Source organism: Microtus ochrogaster, unplaced genomic scaffold, assembly GCF_000317375.1.
Source record: "Microtus ochrogaster isolate Prairie Vole_2 unplaced genomic scaffold, MicOch1.0 UNK4, whole genome shotgun sequence".
Taxonomy (NCBI): domain Eukaryota; kingdom Metazoa; phylum Chordata; class Mammalia; order Rodentia; family Cricetidae; genus Microtus; species Microtus ochrogaster.
Window position 1 is genome coordinate 16,471,474 of NW_004949102.1, and position 16,388 is coordinate 16,487,861.

General features: G+C 41.5%; 1 protein-coding gene across 7 annotated transcripts in view; it reads right to left on the reverse strand.

Annotated features, from left to right (window-relative positions):
• Positions 1-13,952, reverse strand: part of Braf (B-Raf proto-oncogene, serine/threonine kinase) — a 139,238-nt gene extending 125,286 nt beyond the window's left edge. For all 7 annotated transcript variants that reach the window (XM_013353267.2, XM_013353268.2, XM_026788541.1 and 4 more), the window contains exon 1: positions 13,576-13,952. In XM_013353267.2, coding sequence (XP_013208721.1) covers positions 13,576-13,800 — 225 coding nt within the window. In that variant the 5' untranslated portion in view covers positions 13,801-13,952. The remainder of the gene's footprint in view (positions 1-13,575) is intronic.
• Positions 13,953-16,388: the final 2,436 nt, after the last annotated feature.

Sequence of the window (16,388 nt, forward strand, 5' to 3'; positions counted from 1 at the left end):
TTGTAGACCAGGCTGGTCTCGAACTCACAGAGATCCGCCTGCCTCTGCCTCCCGAGTGCTGGGATTAAAGGCGTGCGCCACCACCACCCGGCTTTCTTTTCTTTTAAAACAACATTCCTACCAGGGTGGTAGCACACGCTTGTAATCTCAGCACACAGGAGGAATAAAGTGTGTCTGTTTTACAGCTACATAGTAAATTGGAGGACGGCTTGGGCTACGTGAGACAAGGTCTCAAACAAACAAACAAAACATAGTCCATCATTATAAAAAAGAAACAAATTTGTCCCCTGTAAACCCTATTTCAGATAATTTAGCTAGATGCAATTTTAAAAGCTAATAATGCTAATTCTATTATCAATTATAGGAAAGATAAATTTATAAGAAAATATGTCAAAAATGTACAGGTAACTATGATAAATGAGAGTTGCTTGTAACTATACAAAGAATCGCTTTGATTGTTGACAGTTACAACTTCAGGTTGACATTTCAGTCACAAATATTGTGTAAGTAGTGCTGTCATCAATTCTGCAATTTTCTAAAGTGGAAAGAACTCTTCTGTATATGCATACAAATATACACATACACACAAAGGTCATAGGCCAAACTCAAGGGTCAATCCTCAGGCATCATTAACACTTTTATTTTTCTCTCAAAGTCACTCACTGTTCTGGAGGAAATCCACCTGCCTTTGCCTCCTCAGTGAAGGGGCTGAATGCAAACGACCATACCTAGCTTTTAGAAAAAAACTTTTTTTCTAATTCACTGTGAAGCCCTGGCTGTTCTGGAACTACTCTGTAGGCCTCAAACTCAGAGATCTGCCTGCCTCTGCCTCCCAAGTTCTGGGATTAAAGATTTTAATTATGTATATATGTCTGGGTATATAAACATAAATGACGGTACCCTTGGAAGCTAGAAAAGCGTATTAAAACCCCCGAACCTAGTGGTTGTAAGCTGCCTGGACATGACTTGAGTCCTCTGAAAGATGTGTGGTTGTGTGTGCATGTGGGCGCATGTACATAGGCATGTTTAAACTGGGTTCTGGGGACAAACTAAGGATGTGTGGTTGTGTGTGCATGTGGGTGCATGTACATATGCATGTTTAAACTGGGTTCTGGGGACAAACTAAGGTAGGTCCTCCACTCCTCAACTGACTAAGCTATTCTTCCAACCTAAGACATTTTTTGTTTTGAGATAAAGAATTGTTGGATAACCAAGGATGGATAGGGAACTTACTCTGTATACAGCCTAGATGGCTATGAAATTTAAAATCCTTCTGCATAATTCTCATGTTGCTAAGATTACAGGTATGTGTCACGTGCCAGGCTTAGAATGGTAAAGACCACTTAACGAAAAGTCTGGACCCCTTGCAATACCAAGTTTTCAGTCCTAAAAGAACAGAAAACCCAACCATTAAAGGAAAAGAACTTAGTGATACTTAAGTCAACATATTTCTATAAATGAACTGGAAAACTATGGTTAAAGACAGGATTTTGGAGGAGAAAACTACCACATCTTAGATGAGTGGTAACTATTTGGACTGAATGCACTGAAATCACTCAGCAATTAAATATTCGGTGTATAGCCTAGCTAGTGTCCTGAGTTAAACCCCTGGGACCCACATAAAAGTATAAGAAATCAACTCCACAAAGTTGTCATCTGACCTCTTCAGCCACGGTGTGGCATGCATGCACATGCATGCACACACACATACACAGTTTAAAAGTCTAAAAATAAAACTGAAATGAAATAAAATGGTCTAGTGCAGCACTAAACAGTTACTCATCACATGAGATAGTTTAATCTGAAAATTAAATAGACTTAGTATCTCAGTGCTGCCAGTCCAACAGAATGAACAATAGCCTACCACCAGGCAACAAAGGACACTTCCAATATCATAAAGTCTGACTGTGACTGATGAGTGCTAGTCTAGAGAATGCTGATAACCGAAAGAAAACCCTGCAATGTGGTAAATAAAATGATACAGGATGCTAGCAAACCACAAAACAAAGGTACCTAATTGGGTTTTAGAAAGAAAGGGATTGGGGTTAGAGAGATGACTCAGTGGTTAAGAGCACTGGTTGCTCTTCCAGAGAACCAGGGTTCAATTCCCAGCACCCACATGGCAGCTCACAACTGTCTATAACTCCAGTTTCAGGGGATCTGCATTTTCCCACTAATGCAAATAAAATAAAGTTAAATTTTAAAGAAGAGAAAGAAAGGGATTAAGGATACTTTCTACAATAAATGGTAGGTCAGTGAAGCATATGAGTTTTGAAGGGCAAAGGGTGAGGAAAGAATTTGTATTTCAGGCAGTAAGAAAAGTGTAACAAAAACAAGTAAAACCTGAAATGTTAAAAAAAAAAAAAAAAGCACCTAGTGGGAACTGTTTCAGTGTGCAGCACAAAAGTCAAACTGCAATGATAAGAATGTCATTCTGTATAAACAAAATACAGTGATCCCAAGTGCTGGCGACACCTTTCTGTGAGTTCTGTTTTTCTGTTAGACAGATTCTATCTAATCTAAGGCCAGGCTGGCCTTGAACTAATAGGCACTGGAGTACTGGGATTAAAGGTGTGTCCCGGCCTCTAGTGGCTGAGCTCTGCACTCTGATCTTCAAGTAAGCTTTATTTGTTGAAACAAAAGAAAATATCACTACAGGGTCTTTGTTTGTTTGTTTAAGTGCTGATTGTCCTGGAACTCACTATATAGACCAGGCAGGCTGGCCTGGAACTCAAAGAAATCCACTTGCCTCTGCCTCTTGACTGCTGGAATTAAAGATGTTCACTGCCACACCTGGCATAGGAATATTCTGTTTTGTTTTGTTTTGTTTTTTTTTTTTGGTTTTTCGAGACAGGGTTTCTCTGTGGTTTTGGAGCCTGTCCTGGAACTAGCTCTTGTAGACCAGGCTGGTCTCGAACTCACAGAGATCCGCCTGCCTCTGCCTCCCGAGTACTGGGAGCCATCACCTCCCGGCTAGGAATATTCTTAAAAAGAAAAATCAGTCACTTAGATCTCTCAAAATTTAGCTTCAATACGTGGCAGAAGAGTTATAGATACTTCATGCAGTAATAAATTCATGTTCTAGTTCCCAATAATTATTTGCGTCAAAATGAGAGTGACTCATATCAAGTGTTTAAACTGCCTTGTCAAGTTACATTTAACTGTGTAGATGTGACACCAAAAGTTAGGAAACCCACAATGCTGTCTCAGCTCCTCACAAGTTAACATTGCCCATCAAGTTTACTGTTTGTCCCCAATCTATTCTTTCCTGTATGGTGCTGAATTTTAAGCACATTCACCTCTCTCCTGAAACCTCCTAATCCCTCTCTGGAATGAAATCTTTTACTACACTAGACAGAAAAAAACGGAAACAATGAAAATAGATTTCAGCTATCACTCTCACATGCTCTAGAGTATGCTTTTATGATAAAGCATCATATTGAAAGCCGTCCTTCCTATTTACACTAAACCTGTTTTCCTTGTCTCTATAGAAACACTGCTTCAGTAATTCTTATCTTTATGAAATCATGGGTGTTTCGCTCTAATGTTTTATTCCTAGCAGATATGACCTTATAAGTTTCTTCTTCTCCTTCTCCTTCTTCTTCTTCTTTTTTGCTTGAGGCTGGCATGGGAACACATGTCTACAATTCCAACAGGAGGATAAGGAAGGAGACTGTGAATTTGAAGTTACTTTGAGCTATATCACTAGTCTCTCAAAAACCTTTGAAAATTAATTAAAAACATAATTTCTCAATTCTATTTTCCTCACTTGTCATGATCCACTTCTCTGGTCCTCTTTATATGATTAATTCTTTCTTCTTTTAATCTATTTTGTGCTACAACAAAATACAAGCCTGGGTGATTTACAAGGTAGAAAGGGTTACTGACAATTCTGAATAATGGAGGGTTCAAACAGCATAGTACCAGAGTACAGTATGGTCCTCTAGTTATGTCACAACTGCTGAACTACCCCAAAGGCAAAAGGTGTAAGGACTCAACTGTGATAAAGTCTGTTTCTTAGTTTCCAAATAGCAGTAGTAGTTCAACAGGCTATCTGAATGTTCTACATTTCCACATTCATTCAGGAACTTAGGCTGATGGACAGTTTATCTTTTTTGGTTTTTGTTTATGTTTTTCAAGACAGGGTTTCTCTTTTTAACAGTTCTGGCTGTCCTGGAACTCACTCTGTAGAACAGGCTGGCCTCAAAATCATTGAGATCCACCTGCCTCTGCTTCCCAAGTGCTGGGATTAAAGGTGTGCACCACTACCACCTGGTGGACAATTTATCATTAAAACATGGCTTGGAACGAAAACATCATAGCTATCATTTTAGTTCCAGCCAGCTAGAAAAACCAGATATAGACCTGGTACACATCATTTGTGTCCACATTCTATGAGATGGAACTCAATCCCCTGATCATACCTGCCTAACTACAAAGAAGAAAGGTTACCTTTCTATATATGAAAAGGAAAATAAAATATGGCTATCATGAACAGTACTCTGCCACAGAGCCTCAATTCAACCTCAGCGTCATAAATCCAATTACTTATTCAAAATATTAGACAGCATTAGCTTTCTGCCTCTAACTTGGCATTCCCAACAATGAATTCCTGACTTGGGTCTTTTCCCTTTTCTCTGGCATCTTCAGCACTTCACATGCAGTTATCAACAAAGCCAAGGGCTTAGGATGTGAGTCACTAGTACAACATCTACTAGACTGTACCAAGCTTTGGGTTTGATCACCAGCATTGCTGTTGGGGGCAGTGTGAGACACATCCGACTTGGTCTACTTTCAAGCCATCCAAAACTCTGACCCCTTCTCTGCTCTCCTGCTACCATTTACATGACTGCAGTACTTCCTCATGGTTCTCTTGCTTCTACCTTGTCTCTTAGAGTCCACTCTTTACACTGTGACCAAAGTGTTCCTATTTAGATGTGAGAAGGACTAGGGAGATGCCATGCAAGCATGAAAACCCAAGTTCAGAATGCCAGCACTCATGTAAAAAGCTGGACATGATGGCATGCTCCGAGTAATAGAAACATGGATAGGAGAATCCCTGAAGCTTAATGTTAGACAATCTAAACAAATGAGTAAGTTCCAGGTTCACCAAAAGGACAGAAAGTAATGAAGACAGCTGACATCAACCTCTAGCCTCTGCATGCATACATGAGCATATGCACACACATACACTTGTGTGTACATACATGAACAAGTAAACACACACAAACCTGTGAGATCAGGTCACAGCTCTGGCTACTGAAATTCTGAATAGGGCTTTCCTTTTCCTTTAGAATGTTAAAGTCCTTTACAAAGACCTTTGGCCATGTCCCAAGCCCTCTGGAATTTCATCTACTGACTTTCAATTCTTTTGAGTTACTCCAGCAACTCTGGCCTCTTGCTACTTCTTAAATAAGCAAGGTACATTCCTTACAGAAGTCTGTTAGTTCTACAAGAAATGCATTCTCATTCTGTACTCTTCTGACCTCTGGAGGCTTTTGTTCAAAAGTCACCTCCTAGAACTGAGGTCTACCTGTTCTTAATGTTTTAAATTTCAGCGTATCTCCCCCAGGCCTACTCTGCGTTCCTTGAAAATTTCCACAGTTCTTGTTTCTCTTCAAGCATACTATAAAATTTCCTTTTTGAAGCCTGGTATGATGGTATGACAAGACCCTGTGCTCAAGATCAAGAGGCTGAGGCAGGGTGCTCTTAAGTTCAAGGCCAGTTTGGGTTGCAAAGCACTTGTTCTGAGATAGACTTAATTACATAGTGAGACTCCATCTAAAAAATTTTAAAAAGAGAACTAGCTCACTGATTAAGAGCTTTTGTTGCTTTTGTAGAGACACGGGTTGAATCACCCCTAATCCTAGTCCCAAGGGATCCAACACCATCTTCTGATCCTTGCTAGCACCAGGCATATACATGGTGCACATATATATATATATGTATATATACATACATACATACATACATGTAGGCAAAACATTCATACACATAAAATAGATATAAAAAGTTTTTTTTAAAAAATAATTTCTTTTGTTTTTTGAGTGGGTTTTTGTTTTGTTTCATTTTGTTTTTGACATGAGGTCTCAATATGGTACCAGCTGGTCTCAAATTGCCTAAAGTTGCCAAGGATAACCTTGAACTCATGATCCTCTTGCTTTTATCTCCTAAGTACAAGAATTCATCACAGGTATGTCCTACCAGAGCCAGCCTACAAATTTCCATTTTGTCTATTTATGGTTTATCTGTTCTCCCACAACTCCCAGCATGTACCTCTCTACCAGAACGTAAACTACAAAACGGTACTGATTTTTGTTTCGAAATATGTTCCTAAACTCATAAATTACTACATGCTATAGGCACTCAAGTACTTACTGAATACATGAACACCTATTATTCTGAGAAACAACTCAATGCAAAAGCCAGCACTGTAGTGTTAGGTGTCAGCAAAGCTAATAATGACCATAGTTTTAAAAACACTACAGCAGGGCTGGAGAGATGGCTCAGTGGTTAAGAGCAATGGCTGCTCTTCCAGAGGTCCTGAGTTCAATTCCCAGCAACCACATGGTGGCTCACAACCATCTGTAATGAGGTCTAGTGCCCTCTTCTGGCATGAGGGCATACATGGAGGCAGAATGTTGTATACATGATAAATAAATAAATAAATAAATCTTGAAAAAAAAAAACACTACAGCAAAGTCATGTTTATCAACTTCCCCATAAAACCGCGAGACAGTCCTTGTACTATCACATTAATCCCCTTTCCTTGAATTGACGGTTTACCCAAAGTCATCATGTTGCCACTTAATGTTTCTTGGATTCAAAGGTAGTTTCAAGACAATATTAAGAGAATGTGGTCAACATTCAGTTTTAGGGCAACCATAAGGACTGTCAAAATTTTATAACTAGAACCTATGTTATGTCTGTCACTGGATTTCTTTTAAAACAAACAAATATACAACAAAGATTTCTGGAAGAAAAGTCTTGCAAATCATCAGAAAAATAATAGTACTATAATTTTGTGGCAGTTTTTACATATTCATCACCTCATTTTATTCTCACACCAGTCCTCTAAGCCACTTAACACATCTGGACTACAGAAGTTCAGCGCACAACATAAGGAGGCGTGGGGGAAGGATCAAGAGATGCCAGCAAAAAGCTTGCAGTAAATGGATTATGTTTTAATATAATGAAACTTATTTGCAATTGTATAATTTTTCTGTAATTGTGTAATATGAGAAGAATCTACAGATATAGGCAATCACACAAAAACTAAAAAACTATACTTCCAACAGCTTTAGACTACCCATGTAAGGACTACTGAATTCTCTGAACTGTAATCTGCTCCCTCTCTGAAATAGAGAGATACGGTGAGGGAATGTGGCTGTGGGGACAGCTCACTGCTAATTGTGCACTTGACACACACACAAAGCCTTAGGTTCCCCTCCACCTCACCCCTGCAGAAAGAAACAAAAGTCAAAAACAATTCATTACGTTATCTGGAAGCAATTAAAATAGTACTTTTGTTCTGTTTGGTTTGAGATGGCTACTAAATAGCCCCGGCTATCCTGGAATTTGCTGTGTAGATCAGGATGGTCTCAAACTTACAGAGATCTACCTGCCCCTGCCTCGTGAGGGTTGAGATTAAAGGTACGCACTACCACACCCAGCAAAATAGTGCTTTTTCTCCCCACAGGGTTTCTCTGTGTAGTCATGACTGTCCTGGAACTCTCTCTGTAGACCAGGTTGGCCTCGAAATCACAGAGATCCACCTGCCTCTGCTTCCTGTGTCCTGGGATCAAAGGTGTGCGCCATCACTGCACAGTGCAATAGTGCTTTTAACAACAACACCAAAAAAGTTATAAAGAAAACTATTTGGCATTTATAGAAAATAAAATATTTTAAAATGGATATTAATTCTTTTTATACATTATCAGAAACTGTACTATCAAGAACGTCTTAAAGTAACTCTGGGGCTGGGAAGATGGTTCAACAGGTAAAATCTTGTTGTCAAGCATGAGAACCTTAGTTTACATGCCCAGCCCTGCTAGTGTTGAAGACTGAGACAAGAGGATCCTAGGAGCTCATTGGTCAGAAAGTATAGCTCTGGAGTAATTGGAAAACCATCATCCCCTGGTACATTTTCGCCAAAAGTGCTGTCAATACTATAGCTGCATAGTAGGAATGAAAATGAGCTTTTCTTTGATATTACTGAGCTTCCAGAAGAAATAAAGTTAACTGAGTTCAGAACAATTTTTAGGCTCTGTATAAGGGCATTCCAGGGCTCAGGAAGGAATGCTGAAATTACTGGGCATCAGTGTCTTGATACTAGACAGTCAATAGTCTTGATATTTGAACTAACAATAATGTTTTTGGCTTTTGGTTTTTTTAAGAGCAAGAGAAAACATTAGAAAGTAAAAATAACCATAGGAGAAAAAAATAACTCTTTAAAGTTAGGTATAGACTGTGTTAGGTATAGACTCCTTAAAATTAGGTATGGACTCCTGACTATCATGGCTTATTAAGTATGATATTAATTAGGTTAGTAAACACAAAAAAACAAACAAAAAAACTGCCTTGCAAAACATGTCAATGCATCCATGAACTATTTAAAGAAAGAATATGTGAATCAATGGGAATGAATTTCTTGTTATATTAACATGAAGTTATCTCTAACACTAAGATAAAGAAAGCACAGCGTGACCTCAAAACCAGAAAAGCTCCCAAACAGGCCTGCTTATTTTGAATGCAGAAGTTCTATAATTATTTATAGTTGGGGCTTTACTGAAGAATGAACACAGGTGAACCAGGCAAGGAGAAAGAATAAAGGGCTACAAACAATTTAACTTCTGAGGAAGACAAAATCTAGTAAAAAGCTGCTGACAAAAAGGCTTATCTTAATACGGATCTGACATAGGAATCTGGGGATAGGAGCAAACAAGACTTTTAAAAAGAGAGGGATTGTGACAACAAGTCCACTAAGTACTCACTTAAATTAATATTAAGTTGTCAGCGAAACAAAATGCACTTCTGCAGCTCTGAAGGAGAAGGCAATTTTATGATTGGAGATAAAGTGGAAAAGAAGAAGCGGTTGCCCCACTGTGTGACTCAGCAGGTAAAGTCTTAGAAAACACCAAAGTACAGCAAGGACAACACTAACTTTCTTCCCTGCCACTCAAAGAATAGGTCTTTTAGCTGCTACCAGACCTATTCTTCCTATCAGTAAAATGGGGGAGAGAAAACTCTCATTATTCTAGTCTGTTGTACTACTATAATTTTTCTGGCCTCCAAACACAATTAAATCAAATCTGCAATTATGTTCAAGACATTCCATAATCCAAGCACCAGCCCAACATTCCTTTTGGTCAACTTATAATGAATTGCCTGCATATATAAGCAACCGATACAAGATAATTTTTTTACATAAAAGGACAAATGCCTAAAGTGAGAGTGTTAAGTCAGGAAATGGGAAAGAGAGCAATAAAGAAATACTGAAGACAGGCCGGGCGATGGTGGCGCACGCCTTTAATCCCAGCACTCGGGAGGCAGAGGCAGGCGGATCTCTGTGAGTTCGAGACCAGACTGGTCTACAAGAGCTAGTTCCAGGACAGGCTCCAAAGCCACAGAGAAACCCTGTCTCGAAAAAACAAAAAAAAAAAAAAAAGAAAGAAATACTGAAGACAGTTATTTTATAGCTTCCCCCTCCAAACAAAACCTTTGCAAATATCTAAACAAGTATTAAGAACAACAGCTAAAACTTTCTGCATATACACCTTCCTACTTTGGTGAAAGTATCACTTTTCAGAGGTATGATGCAACCTAACCTGACAAGGATCACAAAGAAGTATTTTAATACAGTGGACTTCATTATAATGCAGATCCCATCCTAGAATATTCCCTAGCCAATACATAATTATAATTACACAGCTTAGCCAAAACTGGCTAAGAGATCCTGAAAACAGAAAGTAATACAATACTAACTGTATTACAGTTTTAAGAAACTCTCTTTCTCCAAAAACACAACATGAAAGAAACAGGTAGTAAATATCACACCTTGGTAGCACACATTTAAATAATAAATGCATTTATTATTAACCATCTGGTAATATTATACCACGTACCATGTCACACCATATGGTCTTGGGAAGAAAGTATCACCAAGGAAATAGAAAGTAAGTAAATGCTTAAAAGCAAAATAATACAACACTTAATAAACATTTATCAGAACATTTTATTTTCAGTACCCATACAGTAATAGAAATACAGGCCATGAAATCTGTTCATTTTCCAACATAATTTTAGATAGCACTGTCTACATTCTATGTTGGAGATATATGATAACAGAAATCTTTTTAAAAAGAACCTAATGTCCAAAAAAGTTATCAGTTAAATTATACTTATGTAGGGACACATAAGTTTTGCTGGACTATTATATTTTAAAAGTTACATATAAAATATATTACACAAGCATTAAAAAGTCTAGTTGTAATACATGCAAATGTTTATGGCAATTATACACAAAGTTTGTACTTTTTATACTTATTATTTTTACTTTTCAATAATGGATAGGTTTTCCCCTTGTAATTAGTTTTTGGTGCAGCTGAAATTTCTGACTTTTTTAAAACCCAGGTAAGATAAAAATTTAGAACAAAATATGTCATTACACACAGGCACAATTTTTCATCTTTCTATGTACTTATTAAAGATATTCTTTTAAGTTCATATAAAGAAGGCAGTTCAATTAAAAGACCACAAGATATTAAGTTTCCTCTGAACTAATGTCAACTTAAAACTATTTCTTGCTGGGGATAGGGACACACACCTGTAATCCCAGCACTTCAGAGTAACAGCAGAAGGACCAGGAGTTCTACAGCCTCAGTCACATGCTGAGTTCCTCAAAAGCCTGGGCTGCATGATACTATTTCCTGGAAGAAGCTATTTTGCTACATGTAATACTTGTATCTGTAGTCAATAGAAGTCCACTTTTTAATCATAATCTCCGCCAGCCAACTATATTTATCATCTTTTACACAAGGCAACTATTCATCATCAAACATTAAACCCTGGGAGGGGGGCAATAGGGAACATCTGTATTTTAACTAAATAAATAAAGAATACAGTTCCAGAAGATATGACCATGCTTTCAGTTAGTTATTGCTTATTTAATTTAACTTCACTTAGCCTAGAGGTTCTCAAGCACCGGTACATGGGAAATGTCCAGAAAGTGTCAAACAGAAAGTTATAGCCCTAACACACTCACTACTTCAGAGAGAAAGGGGTCCAAGTAATCCAGCTCCCTCAAGTAAATAACAAAGTCTTCCACACAGAAATATAAACTCTGAAACAAAGTTCTCAAGTTAGCGTCATATCAGAGAATGATCATCTTTTAACTTTTATCCATTAATTTCCTCATACTATCATAGTCTTCAAGCAGCTTTACAATTCAAGAACCATACATGCACTGCGGAATCAAGTGAAGCCCAGAGGCACCTGTGCCTAGCAAGACAAAGGCATATCCGATTCCTGGAGAAAATAGACAGCAGATGTGACCCCTAGCATTTCTCCATTAAAAACAATGTATCCTAAAAATAAATTTCCATGTCAACGGAACAAAGTTGTTTATAAATAAGAAGGAATGTGGAGGTGTGGGGAAGACAAGAGGAAGCTTCAGCAAGTTAAGTACCAAAAGCCAGGAAACAAGACAGAATGAATGGTAACTAGGGATAAGGGAAACAGATTCAACTAGGAAATGGATGAAGGGAAGAGCTTTATCCTTGGAATCTAAGAAGCTACAGGAAATAAAGAAGTCAAGTGGAAACTGACCTGAGCATAAATTCAAACTGGAAGTTGGAGTTATTTCAAATGAAGACATAAGAAAAAGCCAGCGGTGGTGGGACAGGCCTTTAACCCCAGCATTTGGGAGACAGAGGCAGATGGGATCTCTGTGGATGTGAGGCCAGCCTGGGCTACAAAGTGAGTTCTGGGACAGCCAGGGCTACACAAAGAACCCCTGTCTCAAAAGCAAAATGAGAGGGAGGGAAGGAGAGAGGGAGGGAGGGAGGGAGGAAGGGAGGGAGAATGTGAAGAAATAAGCTAGCTCAAATGACAATACTGAACACATTTTGGGCAGAGATGGCAAGGCTGGAAAACATCACTGTGAACAGACTGCTAATGATAGGTCAAGACAGAGGATGAATTTCCAAGTAAACGAAGCAGGATAAAGACTACTGCAGAGATAAGAAAGGAGATCGTATGAGAACCGGGAAGCCTAAGTAACAGGTTTATCTTTAAGCAAAATCAACAAAATTAAGTCACACTCATCAACTATTCGCAAAATATGGCATTTGTTTATGTGATACAATGCTCAAACTGTAAATGTAGTCAGCTTTACATACAGAAGAGAAGAAATGAAGTAATCTGACAATGTAATACATCAAATGATGCAAGGACAAGTTAAGAGAAGCAAAAAAGAAGGACAGGTCAACAGGAGAGAGAAAAAAAATGGAACGAGAGTGGGAACGACACAGATTAATTAAACCCACTAAAAACAAAACAAAACAAAAATCCACGAAAGATGCCAGTAAAGAGGTGTGAATGAACAGTGGAAGGCTAACCCGCACTGCCAGCAGAGCGAGGGAGCAAGGAGGCAAGGGAAACCTGATGGAATCTTGACAGCTTCGGGGTTCAGGGAGTGAGTAGCTTCCAAAGTGTCCAGAAGGATTTGTGAAGATAACAACAGATAACGAGGTGAGGGAGCGGTGGAATGGAGTAGAGAGGGCCTCAAAGGACCAGGGCAAGAGAAGCGCAAACATGCTCTTGAGGGGAGGCGAAGGTTAGAGGCAAGTAGGTACAACTGGGGAATGAGCGGGGTGGTGGATGAGGATGGGATGGAGGTCACGGGTCAGCATGGGAACGCTGGCAAATACAATCATTCGGAGATCAGAGACCGGGATGGGAAAATCTTCGGAACATCACATTTGGTGGCTGAAAAAGTAAAGGCTCCACCAAAATCATCCCCTGGGCAAATCCGGTCGAGAGAAATCCCCCAAACAAGTAGAAAAGTGGGAAAGCGCTAAGGGCCTGCAAAAGGAAGATAGTGAGGAGTGGAGAGAGAGGCGCTCCGTCATGCCCACATCCAGGGAGTATCACACAAGGCAGTTTCTAGGGCTGGGGGACTCAGGGGTAGTGCCCCGGCCACTATGCTCCATCCTCGACGCCGTCCCTGCCGGTTAGCAAAAAGGAAAACATCTCAGGGATGCCGGGCTGGAAACCTCAGCCAGGCGTGACCTTCTCCACCAGCCCCAGAGTTTCGCCCCCTATGGAAAGGCTCCAGCTCCGTCCCCGCTGCCCCAACCCCATCTGGGTGGGGGCCGGGGAACCCCCCTGGGCCACCGTGTGTGTTTACGTAGCGAGGAGGGCCACAGGACGGTGGGGGGACACTCGGTCGCTATCCACATCCCCGCCGGCTGCCAAGCACAGCCGGAGCTCCCTCCGCTGCCTCCGTCCCTCACATAAACACTGGCCCGCCGAGCCCCCGACGCGAGAGCACTGGGGGATGGCGCCGCCACTCACCTCTTCGGGAATGGCCGGGTCCGCAGCCGAAGAGGCCGCGGCGCCAGCACCGGCCTCGGGCTCCATGTCTCCATTGAACAGAGCCTGGTCCTGCTCGGGGCCGCCGCCGCCGCCACCGCTGCTGCCGCCGCCGCCGCCGCCGCCGCCGCCGCCACCGCTGCTGCCGCCGCCGCCGCCGCCGCCACCGCCGCTGTTGCTGCCACCGCCGCCACTCAGCGCCGCCATCTTCGAAGCGCAAGCCTCGCCGAACCGCAGCCGCGGGGCGGGGAGGGGGAAGGGAGGCGCAGGGCGGGCGGAGGCGGGCGCGGAGGCGCGGGGGGCGTGGGCGGAGCGGCCGGGGCGGAGGCCACCTCAGGAACCCGCCAGCGGCCCCCGGCGCAGCCGAGCCTGAGGGGATTGGGAAGGGGGGGAGGGGGAGGGGGCGGAGACGACGAGGAGTCGCCGCGGCAACGGCGTCACCCGCGTGTCACGGCCGTGACGTCACCGGGGTGCGTGACGTCATCCGAGGAGCCCCCTCGCGCCGCCGTCGTCAGGGGAGTGTTCCTTCTCCTCCAACCACCCGCGCGCTCACACGTTTCCCCCGCTCAGTTTCCATGGCTCCGCTTTCCTACTTTTCGTCGGTCCTCAGGCTGTTCTGTCATGTGGGATTTTACTAGAAGAGCAGGGGTGGTGTTCTAAGAGAACTTAAAATCTTAGAGGGAGGAAGGCGGCCGGGAAGCCTATATTACTTGTCACTGCCGTTACAAAGAGGCTCTAGGTATCGTTAAAAAACAAACAAAAGCCAAAAACCTCAAGGTTGGAACATCAGCCAAGCCAAATGTCATAGAAATACGTCTTGGAGCAGCTAAATTCTAAGTATGCGGTTTGCATACTATCCTTAAAGGACTTGATCAGTTGAAATGCGTATAAATGAAAATCTAAAACCTAGTTTTCAGTGTCTTTATTGACTAGTCTCATTCGCTTAGTGTCAAGGGCTTCTTCCATGCACCAGGGTCTGAGAAAAGCATATAGCATTATAGACATTTTAAGCATCAAAACAACAACAACAACAACAACAACAACAACAAAAACCATTCAAAATATTTTGTAGACTCTGGTTCAAGGTTTCTCCGCAAACTATTTTTAAAAATGGGTGAAGAGAGTTAAATTATCTTTGAGAAGTCCAAGTTACAGAATTAAATTAAATCCAATTTATTGTTTAAAATACATTTACCCAAAAGAAGGGAATAATGGAGAGAGGGTGTATGTTAAGGAAAAGAGAAAGCGATAGAGAAAAACAGTTAACTGCCAAAGTAACTCAACATGGCGTCACAGGAGCTTGATTTGTGTGTGTGTGTGTGTGTGTGTGTGTGTGTGTGTGTGTGTGCACTTCCATTGATGGAAAGGGGGCAGTCACCACTAACCTCTTTATTGTGTTTAGGAAGATTTGAGAGGTAGAAAGTTTCTCAAACAGGATGTCTGTGCATTTGATCTGGTCTCCATCAGCCTGGGAGCTGATGTTGCTGTTTCAAGGTAAGAGGCACACGTGTGACTGCTTGGCAAATCAAAACTTTAAGTTCTTGTATGGTGAAAAAAAAATTGCTACCGATCAAATAACCATCCTGTGTTTGTCAATGTCATTGGACATTCTCTTCCAAGTAGGGAAGTTCCCCTGAGAACTACATTTAAGTCAGAAGATGGTTTAACAGACACGAGTAAAGGAGATTTAAAAAAAAAAAAAAACCAGCTGGGCGGTGGTGGTGCATGCCTTTAGGTGGATCTCTGAGTTTGAGGTCAGCCTGGTCTACAGAGCAAGAGAGCAAGTTCCAGAACAGCTGGGCTGCTGCCTAGAGAAACAAACCCTGTCTTGAAGAACTGAGGGGAGAGGGGGACGATCATAGGGACAATGTTATCAAAGCTGCGCTAGTTTAAGGCACCTTTGAGTAACAACCAAAAACATATAATGACTAAGGGCAGTAGAACAGAGCCGCAACCAGGCAAGGGACCCCCTCTTGATTTGAAACCCAACTGTCAAGATTTGGAGTTTCTGTTTGTTTTTAGTCCCTAACTGTCCTAGTTTGCTTTTAAAATATTATTTCCTAAGAATATATTATTATATCTCTTCTTTATAACACTAAAAGTTCTAAGACGTTTTCAGTGGTTGCATTTTAAACACTAGCCCTTTCAGCATCCAGCTGTATACAGTGATCGTGTCTTCCATGACGGTCTCTTCACAAGATGGCTGACCTCATCCATTAATGTGCCTTCTTGTTAGTTTCCCTTCGCCCAACTTTGTTACCCCTGGTTAGTTTTGGGTAACAGTGTGCCTGCTGTATGTGTGTGTGTCTCCTCACCCTCAATAAAAGCCTTTCTTCAGCTGCTGATTCTGTCTGTTCCTCCTTGCTGCGTTCCAGATTTCTCCACTGCTTCCAGGCACAGCCAGGCTCAAGATGTTTCCTGCCTTTTAATGCTTTAGCTGGCAGAGAAAGGAACCCAATCAAGGCCCCCAACTGGGACCATTTTTGAGACCTTATCCAGGATTCCTTTTGAGGACCACCAACTCATCCAGGTTGTCACTTAGATGCTACTGTCTGGTTGTGACTTCAGCAAATAGAACCTGGATTTCACTCAGGTTGTTGTCCACTTCCACTGGACACTGCCTGTGGTACAGATGGCCCGAGGCATCTTTTGCTGATGCAACATCTCTCCCAGCACACGTCAAGAATATACTGTCACCAAATGGCTGTGGTATGTTCTGAACCAACGTTTTACTGTGAGCCCTTAGATTAACTCTCCTCTGAGTCACCGTTGCTCCTCACTTCTCACCTTTTCTG